Source organism: Bison bison, unplaced genomic scaffold (genome assembly GCF_000754665.1).
Source record: "Bison bison bison isolate TAMUID 2011002044 unplaced genomic scaffold, Bison_UMD1.0 scf7180017864491, whole genome shotgun sequence".
Lineage (NCBI taxonomy): Eukaryota > Metazoa > Chordata > Mammalia > Artiodactyla > Bovidae > Bison > Bison bison.
In genome coordinates, this window is record NW_011495050.1 from 22,165,865 (window position 1) to 22,184,258 (window position 18,394).

Here is an 18,394-nt window from a genome sequence, read left to right on the forward strand (position 1 = left end):
CCCCACGCCCCGCTCCCCCCCCCGCCCCGCAGTGATTTATATGCCCTGGTGTGTTCCCGGGGAGACGTCAGCAAGGGTCTGAAACGAATCTTCCTCCAGAATAGGAAGTGAGCAATGGTCTGCAGGACATATGGCTCACAGCTCCTCCAAGATTAATGGGAACACGAGATTCTGCTGGGTCCTCGGACCGGGGGTGATACGGGTGTTGGAAAGAGTACCTCCTCTCAGCTTTGAAGTATCCCCGACTACAAAGGTTTGAGGAAATTTAGAGTGAACAGGAACTCCCAAAATAAGGTTTGGCAGGCAGATTGCCTATTGTAAAGCATTCCCTAGACACACATAAGCAAGGCTTCAGACACCTTCACACGGATGCAGGGCAGTTCAGGGGCCTTTGAGAAGCTGGTGATGCTTATTCTGTAAAGGACGGAGACCGGGAATGTCTCCAGAGGTCGTGCCACCCCTGCGGATTTTCCCTGTTCATCACACGAGCGCTGCGGGGTGGACATCACACCCCTCCGCAGTTTGGGGCACCACAAGTGCAGGTCTCCCGGGTGAGCGGGGCCCCTCCTGCACCTGCCCACGGCCATGTCCTTCACTGTTTCCACAGCCACGCTCTCCCCAGGCCCCCACCCCTTTCCCTCCCTCTCTCAGCAGATGTTGCGCTCTACGTTCCCTGATAAACTTAGGGCCGCTGGGTATCACTTCACTCCATTTCCCACCCTCAGCCCTCCAGAGATCTCTATCTACCCTTGTGCCCATCCCCACCTCTATCCTACCATCAGAGAAGAGGGTGTGGCCCTCCTGTTCAAGGAGAATTATACTCCCTGAGTTTTGCACTTGTCTCTCTGGTGATTCCTTGCGCATGTTCTCACATCTCCTCCACTGACTCCTCTCCTGCAGCATATAAAAAGCTTCCTCTCCAGGGGTCTCATTTGCTTCTTGAAAAAAAAAAAAAAAAAATACCACTTCTCCCCTGTCCCTGCACTCCCTCTGGACTTGTAACTTCCAATGTGATCTCGCCTGCCCTCTGCCCACCATCTTCCATCCCGCAAACTCTCTCTCTCTGAGGGGCTTTCCTGTTTCTGCCCCGCCCAGCCCCTCCTCCTGCCACTCTCCAGCTCCTTCTCAGTCTGCTGCTGCATCACACTCACACGGCAGAGTTTCCAAAGTCAGGCCTGGCACCCTCTTCTCCTCCTTTACAAGACCTCTCTTGGTAGCCTCACCTTCTCTTTCATTCATTTATTTGTTTGATGTGTCTTCAGATCTCACTGTGTTCGCAGGCATTCTGCCATAGGCTATGCATGAATAAGGCAGGGGTCTGACTGCCAGGGATCTTGACTTGGTAGGAAATCATTTACAGAAGTAAATGAGATTAAATGTTAAAAATGTTATATGAGTATGTAGAGGGTCCTGGGATGGGTAGGGACTTCACAGGGGTATAGGGAGAGAACCTCTAGAGAGATGAGAAAAATGTGCCAGCAGGACTGGGGAAGTAGGGGAGTTAAGGAAGTTCAGGTAAGGAAGTAGCATTCAGAGCACAGCAGTTCACAGCACATGCCGTGGAGTCAGGTAGGTCTGGATAAAATCCTCATCCCTTCCCTCGTAACGTGGGAATCAGACCATGTTTCTTCGGAGATCTCAAGTTTTCACTTCTGTAACATGGAAATGACAGTCCCTATCTTGTCTGCCTGTTGCATGGGTTAGAGAAGAATGAATATAAAGTGCTTAGCACAATGCCTGGCATATAGTAAGTGCTTATTAAATGATAATCATTATTATTACTGTAAACACATTTTTAATTTTAATATGTGTTTTATTACCATTACAATAGGATCTACTTCATAAGCTAGTTGTGAAGATCAAATGAAGTAACAGATGTGAAGGGACTTTTAAAAAAGTACAGCACAGTATTATTCAGCCATAAAAAGGAAAGATGTTCTGACACATGCTACCACATGGGTGAACCTGGAAGATACCATGCTAAAGGAAATAAGCCAAACGCAAAAGGATGAGTGTTGTACGTTTCTCCTTACGTGAGATGCCTGCAGCAGGTAGACTGAGAAAGCACAGAAGAGGTTACTGTGGGCTGGGGAGAGGGGGGATTGAGGAGTTACGGGTTTATAGTGTCTGTTCAGGACGATGAAACATTTCTGGAAATGGATAGGGGCTATGGTTTTACAACATTGTGAATCTATTTACTGCCACTGAATTGTACTGAAAAATGGTAAATTTTAGGTAGAGCAGAAAGGGAATGCTAGGTCCCTGAGCCATTTTCAACAAAAATATTATCACCAACATCTAGAGTAAGACAGGGACAAATCAGGACATCTGATCTGTTCAGGGTTTTAAAACTGTACTTATATTCACAAAGTTTCATGTACTGCTAGGAATAATATGTATATTTCAAAATTAGTAAATTTTCAAATGAGGTAATGAATCCAGGTTTGACATTATGATTGTCTTAAAATCTGGACAGCTGGATTGATTACCTTTTACATGAAGAAGATTAACATTTCTATTTCATTTTTGATCTGGGTTTAGACCCAAGATGGGCTTGTTCTACCAAATGTTCCCCTTTCATAAATAGTTGTATAGTATACTTTGGGGATGTACTTCCCAGGCAGTGCTAGTGGTAAAGAACCCGCCTGCCAATGCAGGAGACGTAAGAGAGGCGGGTTAAATTCTTGGGTTGGGAAGATCCCCTGGAGGAGGGCATGGCAACCCATTCCAGTATTCTTGCCTGGAGAATCCCGTGGACAGAGGAGCCTGATGGGCTACCTTCCATGCGGCTGCAAAGAGGTTGGGCACACCTGAAGCGACTGAGCAGCAGCAGCACACTTTGGGGATACACACTTGTGTCTGAGAATTTATAGCCCATGAAGGTGTAAACGTAGGTACACATGTGCCCTCACACAGAGACAAGACAGTCAGCGTTTAGAAGCAGACAATCACCAAAACCTTAGGAAAGGGACCTTTTCCTCAGGCTTTGGCAGGAACATGTGGGTCGCTGACCTGTGTCCCCTGATTGTTGATGTCGATGGCATCACTCCACTCGGTTGTCATTTCCTCCAGCAATTCCACTCTCAAAAGGAGGCTAGGAAGGAGGTCTCTGGTCTTGCAGTCTGGATAACTGGAAATCTGATGATATAGCTCATGATGAATTGAGCACTCAGGAGGAATTTTTCTGCAATAAACCTCAAACTTTGGAATATCTAAAATTAAAAAAAAAAAGCACATTCAGACTTAGGCCTTGAAGACAAAGACTTGGGGATATTAAATGTAATGTGGCAAGAGAGACTTCTCAAGTAAGTTCACTCTTAAGGATCACAGGCAAATACTAAGTTAAAAACCTCCAGAAAGAATGTAAGTTTTATATTATTTAAATTCAATACTATATCATATACCTTTAGTATTTTCCTTTATAAGTATTGTCACTGGACATCTGTTGTGGAAAATTATTCGAGGACTAGGGTCTTCTGAGAGGGTTAAATAAGTCACTCCAAGGTGTTCTTGATATGTTAGTGCTATTGCCCTAGAATAGAATCAGATCAAATAACAGAAACAGCTTAGAAAAAAATGCGTGCTTTTTCTCCTGGTACATATTTATTTAGATTTGCAATATTCAGAACCTCTAGAACACCCTCCCTCTTACACATCAGAGAAAATGTTTTCCAGACAACAGAGGCCATCCGGTCCTCTATTACCTGCCAGACACTAATGATAGGTTTACTAATTTCTTTTTCTGATAGCAGTTACATTTTTTATCATAAAATATTCAAAAAATGTGTAAACTACTGTATAGCACAGGGAACTCTGCTCAGTGTTCCATAAACAACCTAAAAGGGAAAAGAATTTGAAAAAGAATAGCTACATGTGTATGTATAACTGCATCACTTTGCTATATACCTGAAACTAACACAACACTGTTAATCAACTATGCTCCAATATAAAAAGAATTAAAAACATAAAATTAAATTAAAAAAAAAACCCATAACTTGTAGTACTCAGAGAGAATCACAGATATCCTTGTGCTAGCTTTTCCTTCTCTTCTTTTTCCCTCTATGTACATGTGTCTTAATCTCTAGAGATGGGGTGCCTTCCTCCTCAAAAGTGCTTGGTAAGTTTTGGTAAAGGAGGAGCCGATGTGCTTCTAGAAGGATGACTGGAGAATCTGTGTACTTGCTATTTTTAATTCTAAAGGTAGGCAGGTTCAGTATGTTTGCTGTCAATTTTCACAAATCACCGTACTTTCTAGGATCTCCATTTTGGCTATCAAGAGCAAAGCCGTATTTTCTATTTGGCCTCAGAGAAATTGCTGTGTGGGCATAGACTGCTCTCTGCAATGGACAGAGAGAAGGCTCCAATTTAGACTGCTGCTGCTGCTAAGTCGCTTTAGTCGTGTCCGACTCTTTGCGACCCCATAGACGGCAGCCTACCAGGCTCCCCCATCCCTTGGATTCTCCAGGCAAGAACACTGGAGTGGGTTGCCATTTCCTTCTCCAATGCATGAAAGTGAAAAGGGAAAGTGAAGTCGCTCAGTCGTGTCCGACTCTTAGCAACCCCACGGACTGCAGCCTATCAGGCTCCTCCATCCATGGGATTTTCCAGGCAAGAGTACTGGAGTGGGGTGCCATCCAATTTAGACTGAGAGACTATCAAAAAATATTTCATATCAAATCAGGAAAAAAAATCTCTCTTAAGTTTAAATTACATGGACTGGTTGTTCAAATTAATCAAAGAAATCAGATTATTTGCCAAATGTGGCCCTCAGTTTACACTGATTATAAGCAGTCAGTAACTGGCACCCCACTCCAGTACTCTTGCCTGGAAAATCCCATGGATGGAGGAGCCTGGTAGGCTGCAGTCAGTCCATGGGGTCGCTAAGAGTCAGACAGGACTGAGCAACTTCACTTTGACTTTCATGCACTGGAGAAGGAAATGGCAACCCACTCCAGTGGTCTTTCCTGGAGAATCCCAGGGACGGGGAGCCTGGTGGGCTGCTGTCTATGAGGTCACACAGAGTTAGACATGACTGAAGTGACTTAGCAATAGCAACAGCAACACACTAAAGAGTTTCCCATTCACTATCTATTCTGTTCGCCAGTGTGAGTTCTTCCCAAAGATTGCATTTGTCTGAAATGCCAAGGTGAACTGTTGATTAGTATTTGGGAAAATCACGTTAATAACACCATCTTATGTGCACTGTAGGACTGAGGGGAGGAGATGAAACACTTTCACAGTATAGTCTTCGGATCTTCTCTCAGCCTAATTCTGGAAGAGCCAGGCAAGCTGACCACAGAGAATGTCTTATTGATAACCAAGAGAACTGCAGTCAGGACTAAAATATGGTACTTCTAATATCATAACTGGGCTTCCATAGTAGCTCAGACGGTAAAGAATCTGCCTGCAATGCAGGAGACCCAGGTTCAATCCCTGGGTCGGGAAGATTCCCTAGAGAAGAAAATGACAACCCACTCCAGTATTCTTGCCTGGAAAATTCCATGGATGGAGGAGCCTGGCAGGCAACAGTCCATGGGGTCACAGAGGGTCAGACATGACTGAGTGACTAATGCTTTCACTTGTCACGTTCAATCTAATAACTAGCTCAATAGTTATTTACATTTACATTAACAAAATCTTTGAATTTTAAAAATAAATTCTAAGTGTTTATTATAAATTTTGTGTTTTAGTTTTAAAAATAAGTTTGTTTTCCATACATAGGTTCACATTGCTTTCAAAAATACTTCCTGAAACTTACCATGGAAATGCTCTACACACTAACTGCATCAACACCAACATCCTAGATGTGAAACTAGGTTTGTAGGATGTTCTGTAAGAGGTTTCAACTTCGGGAACTGAGTAAGGGATACAGGGGACCTCTCTGAATTACTTCCTATAACTGCATGTGAATCTAAGATTATCTAAAAATAACACTTAGAAGACATTTTTTAAATTGATTTACAATACTGTATAAGTATATAGCTCAGAGATTCAGTTATATATATTCTTTTAATATATATATTCTTTATATACATATTCTTTTCCCTAATTCGTTACTACAGGGTACTGAGTATAATTCCCTATGCTATACAGTAGGTTCTTATTGACTATTTTATACACAGAAGTGTATATGTTAACCCTGGCCTCCTAATTTATCCCTCCCCACTGCTCTTTCCCCTTTGATAATGATAAATTTGTTTCAGTAACAACAACAACTTACCATACTTCTCCAATCAGGATACAAGGACAATCACTCCTCTTGAGTTGGGGATGGAAAGTGATTATAAAATCATGGATGCTTGTGAATGTTGTGAAAGAAGGGATGTGTGTAGGGAACAGAGCCTTAACTATTCAGGACAACTTGAGTTAGGAAGTTATCTTTTAACTAGAAATCTCTATATACATCAAAGTTAAGATGGCTAAAATCTTAAGTCTATAAATTCATAATCACAAAAAAGGTACCTCTCATAAGGTTACAATATGCTTTCTTTTGTACTTTTTATATATACCATAAGTAAGCTGTTCCTGACAGCTACAAAAAGGATGTACTGCATGCAAAACAACCACAAAATAAAAGTCCAGTATGAACGAACCATTACATGTCTCTGGCTTGATTCTGTGGTTGTTATTTGCATAATTGGTAATTGGTAATTGGAGTAACTTGCGTGCAGGAACAACCACAGAACAGAGTCTTCTGTGACTTGTGTTTATCTAAGTGATCTCTCTTAATGACTTGAGAAAAATTCCATTTTGAAATAGAAGTAAAATACGGGAAAAGAAAAAGGTTTTCCAGCTTGACTCTCTCATATTTTAACCCTTATTTCTTATCACCTGACAGAGGCTAGGAAGCCATAGGAGAAGGGCATCTTTTCATTATGATAGACCATGGCTACTCTATGGTACAAACACCATTTCCCCCAATAAAAGCCGCATAAGGGAAAAATCTCATCCGTAGTTCACTGGGACAACCCGTGTGTGATCCTCACATTTGTCCAGTTGTATGCAAAATACAGAACCATGAAAAATAAAAGCAAAAGTTAAGTTTATATGTGGTGAGCACTGCCAAGTATTCTCTTGTCTCTCCCAGCACATGGATGGGGCAAAGAAGGGCATTCACAGAATGTAAAATACCTGGTACAGAAGCCATCTTCCCTGTAGTTCCCCAAGGGCACTGCCACGCTCTGTCTGGGAAGCTCCTGTCTGACTAGGGCTGGCAGGCTCCAGCACTGGGCGCTGTCGGCAACGGCGGTGGGAGAAAAGGCCAGCAAGACCTGCTTCTGCAGCAGGGACGCGTCCAGCGTGGACTGGCCGAGGTCGGGCATTAGGTCCCAGCAAGGAAGGGAGCTGGATCTCACGGCAGGCTGCTCGCCACCCGGGCAAATGCTGAAAGTAGCGCTGTCTGGAACGTGAAAATACTGAAGAAAGACAAGACAAGGCGGAGAGAGCACAGTTACACAGTCTGACACAGAAGCTAAGCTTCTCTAAAGCACTGCTTCTAAGAAACCATGACACATTCTCAGGAGGGGGGAACATGGGAATATTAGATATCCTGTTCCCATGAGGAAGCCCGAATGAGACAATTACAAGCAGCAAGAGCAGGGTCTGCTTCTCTAGGCATAAGGAAAATGATAAAGCTGATGTGATCTGAAGGGGTGGGGGTTGCCAAGTTCTCCATCTCCCCCAGTTACTGCAAAAAAGCCAGATGCCATGGAGCAGAAATGCTGTGTGTTGGGAAGGGAGTCGTGGAGAGGGTGTGGCTGGACTGAAAGGGTGGCACCCCGGGGGGACTGTGGGCAGAAGCGATCAGAATGAGATGAACAAGGGGAAATCGGGAGCTTGGAAGACAAATGTTTCTGAAGGCTCATCCTGAAGGAGTAGGAGACCCTGACCTCCCGCCCTCAGCTGGAGTTCCACATGCTTTCTGGCACATGAGAGAGTCTCAGGAATTAGGACTTAAAGAGGACCTGGAGGGATAATTTATCTGAAGCTCCTTGTTCACAGCTGAGGAAGCTGCTTCCCAGAGAGAGGATGATGGCGTCTGGCATCACAGAGCCAGTGTGTGGCAGAGCCTGGCTGGAAGCCAGGCTGCCTCCTTTCCTCTCTGCGGTGTCTCCCACTGTTCCAGACCGTCTCCCTGAGAGGGGAGGGATGACCCTGTCTCAAACAATTCCCACACCTGCCCGAAGCTGGGTCAGGGCTGAAAAATGGGGCCCCCTCAGCTGCAGAAAGGATGAGGGCCCTCCCCTTCTCACGAGGAGCCCACTGGGATGCTGGTGTGGAGATGGCCGCCGGCAACTCTCTTTTACTGCGTGCCTGGACTTTTTTTCTCAGATTATCTCACTGAACCTTCACCCAGACCCTGCAAGGAATGCAAAATTATGCTGCTTTTCAGATAAGGCAGTGCTAGTGTAGAGGGCGCTGACCCAGTGCTTTGGGAAGCCCCTAGGGTGGGGAGAACTGGGAAAACTTTCAGGGCACATGCTGGTTTTTTCCCTCAAATCCTCACCTACCATGCAATTACTGTTGACCTCTATTTCCCAACATGGGGCTTCTGGTCACCTATGTATTTTTAATCAATACTTCAATGAACCAAGATGAAATTCTACTAATCTGCCATTTTTATAAATCCTATAATGCACTGTAGGCTTAGAAGAGTAAGACTTTCATCCTAGTGTATTGTTCTAATGTAATTTTTAGGAGCCGCAAGTACAGGCTAACAATAAATGAGGATGAAAGTAAAGAAAAATAATACTTTTCTGTGTGACGGTTTCAACAGCATAAAACAACAGCATACCACTTAACATATTCTGTTTGTAAATCCTTTTAAAATATCTCCTTACTCTCTTAAAATAAAACTATTCATCTGAACTGTATAAAGCATAGAGTAAAAAGAAAAAAAAAATCCTTCTTGGATTCATTTTCCGCATATTCTGCCACAGAGATGTTAACATAAATGAGCTGGTACATTTTCACATTTCCTCTCCTCCTGGACACAGAGCTCAGTGCTCCCAGATCTGGGGCTCTGTTGGGGCTGAGCCTTCTGCACACACGGCTTCTCTGCGAGGCAGATGTTCTTTTCTGTAGCCTTGCAGCCAGCCCTCAGGCCAGCTTCCTGCCAGGGCGTTAGGAGCGCTGGCAGATGTGCTGGCAGCCTGAAGCCGCCAGGGCGTCCGGATCTGCTGCTTGGGAGCCTGTCTCCTTGTTAATGACCTTGGAAGAGCTCATCATGACACAACGGTTTTAATGAAAGTACAAAGAAATGAATCTTTCACCTATATTTGGTGTTAGCTTTTGATCTGTTCTGGGTTAAAAAAAAAAAAGTTGATCCTTACCATTACTGACTTAAGAAAACTTATAGATTAAAAAAATTCATGTTTGCATGGCTTACCTCCTTTCCAGAGTGGGGTTTGGTGACAGTTAACTGTGGCTTATAAAATATCTGATATGGTGTGTTATTGATTATCGTGGTCTTATCTTCAATCTGAATGATCTGTATGCCTTGCTGTACCATGGAGGAAATGCAGAACTGGCACAACTGCAGAACAATTGAGGAAAGAGCAATTCTTTAAATATCACATGGTATATAAAAACTTCTTTTTTTAATATATATTTATGTGGCCACTTCGTCATTTTGGCTGTCCCAGGTCAGAAAAAGAAGGGGTATTTCATCAGAGTAGTGCAATTCAGAGTGAATTACAGGGATCTGGTATCCATGTTTATGAAGATAAATGCAAAAAACATACTTAAATCAGTTATTTAACTAAATATAAGTGGGATGTGCTTTTCAACATGAATCTTTTCTAAGTAGTATATGGATGCCAGTTAAAATAACAGAGTAAGGAATCACATTAAACTATGTAGGAAGTACTGTCTAGAAATCTCGATGGTGCACACTATCATGATAATAATAATATGTTTAAAAGGTCATTTTATCTACTGGTTTGCCCATGATAGTATCAATTTTATCTTTTGTTCCAGAGTATTTAGTAGAGTTCCCTTTCAGTCTCAAAATTGTCTTGGTCACTAAAAGGGATCACTATTTACTCTGCAACAGGATGCCTTAGCACACCGGTTACCTCTACCTTAGAGTGACACAGACTTGTTTTCGAGTTATTTAACCTATTTCCTCACAAAATATTTATTTATAAAAAGCACTTACACATAAACAGATGCCACTAATCTTTTTCCACATAAAGCACTCAGGCCAGTATTCCCTTTCTCACACTCATGCTAGCAGCTATGTCACTGAATGTGTACAAGGGCCAAGGGGAGCACTTTAATGATGATGACAATGATGAAGGAAACAGCAACAACTCCCCTTATATATTGCATTCTTGTGCTCCTGTTTAAAGTATTTTATGCATATTAACTCACAGAATCCTTACTACACCTCTATGGGGTAGCTACTATTATTCTCATTTTACAGAAGAGAAAGAATGAGACACAAAGGTAAGCAACTTGCCCTAGGTCACCAAGATAAAGAGGGGCTAGGGGTTGGAATTAGAAGCCATGTAGACTGGTTCCCTGGTGCTGCCCTTAGCCACTGTGTGTTTCATCTCACTGTCCCACCACATTGCATGAGGAACTGATGCTCAGAGAAGACATTATTTGCCTAAAGATACCCATCTAGTAAGTGGTAATGTTCTCCAAGTATGGTCTGGGAACACTCCTGACCTTTCAGGAGGCCCCAAGGCCAAAAGTAATTTAAAAATGACACCAAGATGCTATTTGTCTTTTTCACTGTTTCACATAAGCATACAGTGGAGCTTTCCAGAGGTCCTATGACATCATCATAGATATGTCATCATAGGATGATGTCATCAGTCTTATGGCTAAAGAAATATTTGTGAATTCTCATGCTTAGAACTTTTTATATTTTAATTTCTAATTTGACAAAATCAAATAGATATAATCCACATAAACAAAAGCGTTTTGGAGGTCCTCAGTAGTTTTTAAGAGTATAAAGGGGTCCAAAGACTAAAAAGCTTGAGAATCACTACTGAAGAAAAATGAGATATAATGATATTATATTTTCCAACAGCTCATTCATTCATTTGTTCACGAGCATTTATCTGTACGTGGCCACTTTGTGAGGTGCTGGAGGTACTGGGTGTTTGACTGTGAACCATAACTTTCCAGGTTTTGATGGTAGTTCTCAACTTGCAGCTATTCAACTTCGGGTGATTCACGCTCACAGCCCTTTGCCATTCACACCCATGTTACAGTATTTTGGCCGGCAGAGGATGAACATGCATTGCCCAGACAACTTTGAGGAAATGGATACCAGCCTTCAGTACTGAAGATCAACTTCTTTGTATCAGAGAAATTTATTTTTAAGAAGTCATCAAATGACCCTAACCTTTTTTAAGAGGCTCTTCAAATATGCCTGTCAAAATCTGACTTCTCCTCAGAGAAAGAGCACTCTGAATTACACAACTCTGATGAAGTGCCCTTTCTTTTTCTGACTTGGGACAGCCACAATGACGAAGATACCATTAAGCACAGCACGAGATTTCTAGATAGTACACTCTGGTGCTGCACTTTGTACATAGTTTAATGTGATTCGTTAGTCTATTATTCAGCTTAACTGGCCTTCATATACTACTTAGAAAAGATTCATGTTGAAAGCACATACCACTTATATTTAAATAACTGACTTATGTATCTTTTTTTTTTCTTTTTGTATTTATCTTCATAAACATGGGTACCAGACTCCTGTTCAAGAACACTACTCCCAGGGCTTTTCTGGTGGCTCAGTGGTAAAGAATCTGTCTGCCAATGCAAGACACACTGGTTTGATCCTTGGTCTGGGAAGATCCCACATGCCTTGGAGCAACTAGGCTTATGCCCAACAACTGTTGAGCCTGTGCTCCAGAGCGGGGGAGTCACAACTACTGAGCCCATGTGCTGCAACTACTGAAGCCTGAGCACCCTAGAACCCGTGCTCCTCATCAAGAGAAGCCACCACAATGAGAAGCCCCTGCACCACAATTGAGAGCAGCCCCTGCTTGCTGCAACTAGAGAAAAGCTTGCTCACAACCAACACCTAGGACATCCAAAAATAAATAAATTGTTGTACAGTCACTAAATCATTTTTGACTCTTTGTGACTCCATGGACTGCAGCACATCAGGCTCCTCTGTCCTCTATTATTTCCCGGAGTTTGCTTAAGTTCAGGTCCACTGAGTCAGTGATGCTATCTAACCATCTCATCCTCTACCACCCCCTTCGCCTTTTGCCTTCAGTCTTTTCCAGCATTAGCATCTTTATATATATGTGTGTGTGTGTGTATATATATATATATATATACTCCCTCTTAAAACGTTGGTTCTATGGGAGAATCAGATCAACCTACGTCCTTTCACTCAGGATACCCTTTCCAGGAATATAACCTTTCTTGCAGGAGCCTCTGTCCTTTCACTCAAAACCCAGAATGTTAGCAACTCTACTTCCTGCTCTAAAATGAGGAGGCCAAGTACAATTTGTGGATATTTTGGAATAAGTTCTTTTTTCCCTCCACATACAATAAATCAAGTGACTGCTGAGTGTTCTGAAATAGAGTGGTTATTGGATAAATTATGTGACACAGCTTTTATCACTGGTAAAGGAAAGGAAAAAAAAACCCTGTAAAACAGAAAGGTCTAAGAAATCATGTGTTGCACTATTATAAACTGTTTGGAACATATAATACTAAAAAGGGATTAGAAAAGAAAAGGGAAGGCTCATTTTAAACAAGTTGAGGGGATGGCATGCTATCCCCAGCTCCACCCCGACCCCCCACTACTCCCCGTCCCAGCCAAGAGCCAAGCAGACTTTGAGAGACTTTGACCCTACCTTCTGATGTCCTGGGAAAGCACCGAGTCTTATTTCAGCATGAACAAACCCTTCTTCGTCCAAAGATACAACTTCACCGTTACCTCCCTCTTTCCACTTTGGAGACGTCAGGTTATGGACCAGCTTAACAGCCGCCGACTTGTGCACAGTGTTTGTATTTGCCCAGTATATTCCAATTTGAAAAGCTTCCTGGAAAAATAATGCCTCAATTATAAAATAGTTTTCTTAACTTTGATATTTTTACCTCAATTCATAGGAATTTTTTCTATTATAGGTCTACCTAGGCAACGACGTCCTTTTTACTTTTTTTTGGTAATGGCAACATACATTTTATTTCACTTCCCAATGCCTTCTTTGAATCACAGTGGAATTTGTATTTATGGAAGGAGGGAAAAAACATCAACCCAAACTGGGACTACCCTATAAATACCAAAGGCTTAGAAACTGAAGGTTTCATTTTGTTTGATAAAAGAATAATATGCAGTATTAGGTACATGCAGGTCAACATTCCAATTCCATAAGGTAACATCATATGATTATTTAAAAAAAAAAAAAAGAAAAAAATGCAATTGAATAAAGATGTTTATAAACTGGAGCTAAAAGAAAAGGACTCTTAAATTGTTCCATATCAGAAAAACATTTTATTTAGGCATTCCATGTACCCTATTCTCTTACAGATTTATATGCTTTCTTGGAACTGGGCTAGCCTTATCAAGAAAGTTCTCTTGTGATGAAATATAAAATCTTCCTATGAAGTTCTATTTTACAACCAGATTTTTCTCCCCTTGTTAGTAATGATTCTATGTTGTTATCAGTAACAGGTGGGCATCCATGATTATGGACAGGCAAGTCCACTTATAAAGGAAAAGGGGCCCGACAAAAATAGCTGTTCAGAAATCTTCTTATTCATCTTGCAAATCTATGAGAGTTTCTATAAAAACTACAAAAACATCTAGAGGGTAGGTGAGCACAGCATACAGCTCTATATTCTTAACATATTCTGAGTAGACCAGTCCTAATACTTGTCAAACATTCTGTTGAGGAATGGAAATGAGAATGCAACTAGTACAAGTTATCGAATTTAATGATAACTCAAGCATGAATACTGCTGACGGGTGGGAAAAAAAGAGACATCTGAGATGTCTTTAAATACCAAAGAACATTCCATACCCCTTACATATGATTCTAGGAGGACAGTTTTCCACAACTGATTGAGTCTGTTAAGAACATAAATGCAACCTTAGAATAAAAGATGGTTGTTGGAAGAAAGAATTCCTATTAGTTTAAAAGAAGAGTTATAGTACCTGAAAATTAGGAGGGATAATAATTTTGCCAGCAGGAACCTGTAGAACAATCTTCTCTCCCTCAAATAGCCAGAGGTCCCACTTGGACTGATTGATAAGCAGGGCCCAGGGTAGCAATTCTATCAATAAGGTCCTCACATATGGCTTCCAGGCTGACAGCTTCACTCGCATTGGGCTGTCCCACTGGCTCAGTTGCTCATTCCTGTGCCAAATACCACATCCAACAGACTCAATGAAACATGATGATTTCAGGACTCATGAAATGTGTTTAAGAATTCCAGACACACAACGCTCCTGTATGGTACCTCTTCACATCAGAGTCATGCAATGCCAAATTTGCATCCAGGAGGAAGAAACTTTTCATGCAATTATGTTCTAGATTAAGAACGAAGTATTTTACAGAATACATCTACTAGGAGATAAAAGGTCAGAATGTGACAGATACATGCAAACATCTTTTTTAAAATGTTTTTTAGGGTATCTAACATATTTGTGAACATTCATTCATTTAATATTGAGAACTGTTCATAGAAAACCGGGGCTGGAGAACATTATCTGTCAGAAAGTGAAAAGTTTAAATGAAAGTTGTTCAGTTGTGTCCAACTCTTTGTGACCCCATGGACTATACAGTTCATGGCATTCTCCAGGCCAGAATACTGAAGTGGGTAGCATTTCCCTTCTCCAGGGGATCTTCCCAACCCAGGGATTGAACCCAGGTCTCCCACATTGCAGGCAGATTCTTTACCAGCTGAGCCACAAGAGAAGCCCAAGGATACTGGAGTGGGTAGTCTAACCCTTCTCCAGGGGATCTTCCTGACCCAGGAATCAAACCAGGGTCTCCTGCATTGCAGGTAGATTCTTTACCAACTGAGAGGCTATCAGGGAAGCCCCTTACCTGTCAGAGTCCTTTTTATTATAGGGCCATGTGGGTTGAAGGAACTTCTCTGGCCCGTAGAACTCATCAAGGATCTGAGTAACTGTGCCTCCGGGGTGTATCTTAGTAGCTATCTGCTTAATGAGGGATGTTGAGATGGGAACAGCACAGTGTGAAGGGTCATCCTCTTCTCTAGGAAATGGAAAGGAAAAACAAAAATGATTATCAGATGTATTACAAACCAATGTGTGTTTTTTTTTTTTTTTTTGTGAGAGCGAGTCAATTTTTGGTGCTTTAGGGATGAAACAGTTTGGGGAATGATCTGGGATTTCCTCCCTAACGCATGGGTGGAGCGCTCTCATTCCTCTACAGAAATTATGTTGTCAATTAGATTTTCTGATCATCCCTCTTTTTCATTTCTAATGCGGCTGAATTTTATCTTCAACTACGGAAGAAAACAGGAGAACACTAGGCAAGGCAATTTAAAAATAACATTCTCATAAGAAATCACACAAAAAACTCTATCTTTTCTTGCCCCCCCTTGACAGGGCAAGGTACTTTTTCTTCTGAATCTGAGGAAAAAGTTAAGGATTTTCCCAGTACCTTGCTTGAAATGTTAGGTGATGTACAAGGTCAGGTTCTATGTTTTGCAGTGGTTTTTCCTGTCCTTTTCCTGGAATAATTTGTGTTTCACTCAATCCCAGACTCCTTTTCTCCAAATGTATGATAATGGGGTCTGGAAGATGACTCCTCATGATAAAAAGAGGGCTGAACACAATCTATAAAAATAAAAGGACAGAACAACTTTCATATTTGCTTTGTTGCAGTATTCCAGCTGTTTGATGCTGAGACAAACTTGTAATAAATCTCTTCCCTGGGTCACTCTGACCTTAATTTATTTCAGAACAGGAAAGGTCAAAGTTGTATGCCATATTTTAGGATCTGAAAGCACTCACCATTCGCTGCTGCACTTGAGAGCTGGGTTCTAAAGTCAAAACTGTGCACCAGACATAAATAATGGAACTGTTTGAAGATGGCACCTGCACATGAGAGAGAAAAGAGTTCTATTAAACACTGAACAGTTTACTAATTAATCAAAATAAGGCAGAGATATAATATCAGTTTGAATGATAAAAAAAGTAAAGTTATTGAAAAAAGCCATTAAAAAAAAAGAATACCTAAGCAAAAACAGACTTCACTATGGCATAAAGTGAATGTGCAGTGAGTCAATGGGGCCAATTATTTCCATAAAGATGAAGGGATTTGTATGTGGAGTGACTGATATAAGACTGAGTGGGAGAACGAAAGAGAGATTTGTGCTTCGTGGGAATGAAAGTGATGATGGTGGAGATTGAGAAAGAGATAAAAAAAGTAGCAGGTCATCACAAAGCTTCTCAAGCGGGGAGGACACGCTTTTTTCCCTCCCATCCCTTCAAAGCCCTACAGCAACAGAATCTTTTTCAAGATATAACTCATCTCCATCTGGAAGGGTAGAGTCTTGGCTACAGGAACTACTGAACTGATACAAATGTGTTGTTGTGGGATGGGGAGGAAAAAGTTTGAGAAGTAATATTTAAAGTCTTTGCATATTATTTCAGGCCTCCCCTCTTTTGTACCTATCATTTATTAATAAATTAAGTGCTACACTGAATAAAGAACATAATGAGAACTTTACAATTTTAAAGTTGCTCTGTTCTGGACTGTGCTACTTGTCACACCTGAATGACGACGCTATACTCAGGGGCCTTGGATTCCAGGCACACGTCTCTCGACCAGTCTTCATCTCCTTTGGCCCTCACACACAACTCAGTCAGTTCGCTGTTTTCTAGTATGTACGAAGGCAATTTCTGTTTGGCTGTGAGGCAGTCAAAGTGTTCCCGAACCACAGCTTGTCCATCTTGACCAATGTAATGCTGAACCACTTTTAATTCTATGCTTTGAGACAAGTAACTACAGATGATCTGTCTTCCACAGATGATAATCTAAAAACAAACAAACAAACAAAAAACAATCAATCAACCCCTCAATCAGTAAGACTTCCATCAATTTAGACTCCATGAACTGGAAACAGAGCAAACTTGGGAGATATCACAGGTTTGGTTTCAGACCACCCACAATAAAGCAAACATCTTAATAAAGAGTGCAATAAGTTGCACTCTTATGCAATACAAGATCTCTGTATAAACTGATAATACAAACAACTTTTAACTCATATGCTGAATTATATTTTATCTTATTCACATTTTTCCTATAGTATAGAAGCATTTATATTTATAAAACACACAGAATTATCCATTAATCCCAAGAATTATTTAACTTTTCATCCAGTTAAGCATATAATTCAGGGCAGGCATTAAGAAATATTAATATCTCTTTTGGTGGAAACTGATGCAGTAAATACTTTTAGAAAGCAAATCCCTGTGTAATATGAGTTTTCACCATGGTTGAGGAAGACAGGACTTTCTGATACAGTTTTCCTTATTTGTAATATTTTTCCAGGTTATAAAATATATAATAAGTAATACATATATGCCATAGTTAAAGGTCTAAGGATATGATCTAGCTCTAAGGTCTAATTTTATGTGTCAACTTGAATGGGCCATTCAAGATATTTTGGTCACACATTACACTGTTTGTGTGTGTGTGAAGGTGTTTCTAGATGAGATTAATATTCGAATTGGTAGACAGACTAAAGCAGACTGCTCTCCCTAACTGGTGGACCTCATCCTAGCAGCTGAAGACCTGAAAGAATGGAGAGCCTGGGTCAGGAGGCAACTCCTCCTGCCTCATGCTTGAGCTGGACACTCATCTGTTCCAGCCTATGGAAACAATTGAAACATCAGCTCTTCTTGGTATGCTAGCCTGCTGGCTTTTGGACTGGAACTTCACATCAGCTCTTCTGGTCTTCCAACCTGCAGACTGCGAATCTTAGGACTTCTCAGCCTCCATAATCATGTGAGCCAATTTATAGTAAATCTCTCTTTCCCCTTCTCTATGTGTGTATGTATATACATACATACAAGTATATGTGTGTGTACACACACAAACACAAAGACACACCCTTTTTGTTCTGTTTTTTTTTTTCCTTTTTGGAGAACCTAATAAGTATTTTCACAAATTATCTCTTATTTTCAAAACAACCACATAAAACAGGTGCTATAATGAGTCCTCATATTAATAAGGAAAAAAACAGAGGCAGAGAGATGTTGAATAATTGGCCTGTTACCCCAACTGTCTGGTCCAGAGTCTGATCACTACCCTGATAGTCTGTATCTCATAAAATCAATACCTACCTATTAAGAAAACAGAAACAATATAAAGAGAATAAAGCTTGCTCATCATAAGGTAATGTATTATAGCAGAAACCAGTGGTTCCATTCCAA

General features: G+C 41.2%; 1 protein-coding gene across 7 annotated transcripts in view; it reads right to left on the reverse strand.

The window, feature by feature from the left end:
- Nucleotides 1-18,394, reverse strand: part of VPS13B (vacuolar protein sorting 13 homolog B (yeast)) — an 805,833-nt gene that overhangs the window by 42,250 nt on the left and 745,189 nt on the right. For all 7 annotated transcript variants that reach the window (XM_010863525.1, XM_010863528.1, XM_010863522.1 and 4 more), the window contains exons 45-54: nucleotides 16,730-16,993; nucleotides 15,968-16,051; nucleotides 15,615-15,790; nucleotides 15,033-15,203; nucleotides 14,138-14,339; nucleotides 12,834-13,022; nucleotides 9,389-9,535; nucleotides 7,132-7,415; nucleotides 3,405-3,532; nucleotides 3,013-3,212 (exon numbers count right to left, since the gene is read on the reverse strand). In XM_010863525.1, coding sequence (XP_010861827.1) covers nucleotides 3,013-3,212; nucleotides 3,405-3,532; nucleotides 7,132-7,415; nucleotides 9,389-9,535; nucleotides 12,834-13,022; nucleotides 14,138-14,339; nucleotides 15,033-15,203; nucleotides 15,615-15,790; nucleotides 15,968-16,051; nucleotides 16,730-16,993 — 1,845 coding nt within the window. The remainder of the gene's footprint in view (nucleotides 1-3,012; nucleotides 3,213-3,404; nucleotides 3,533-7,131; nucleotides 7,416-9,388; nucleotides 9,536-12,833; nucleotides 13,023-14,137; nucleotides 14,340-15,032; nucleotides 15,204-15,614; nucleotides 15,791-15,967; nucleotides 16,052-16,729; nucleotides 16,994-18,394) is intronic.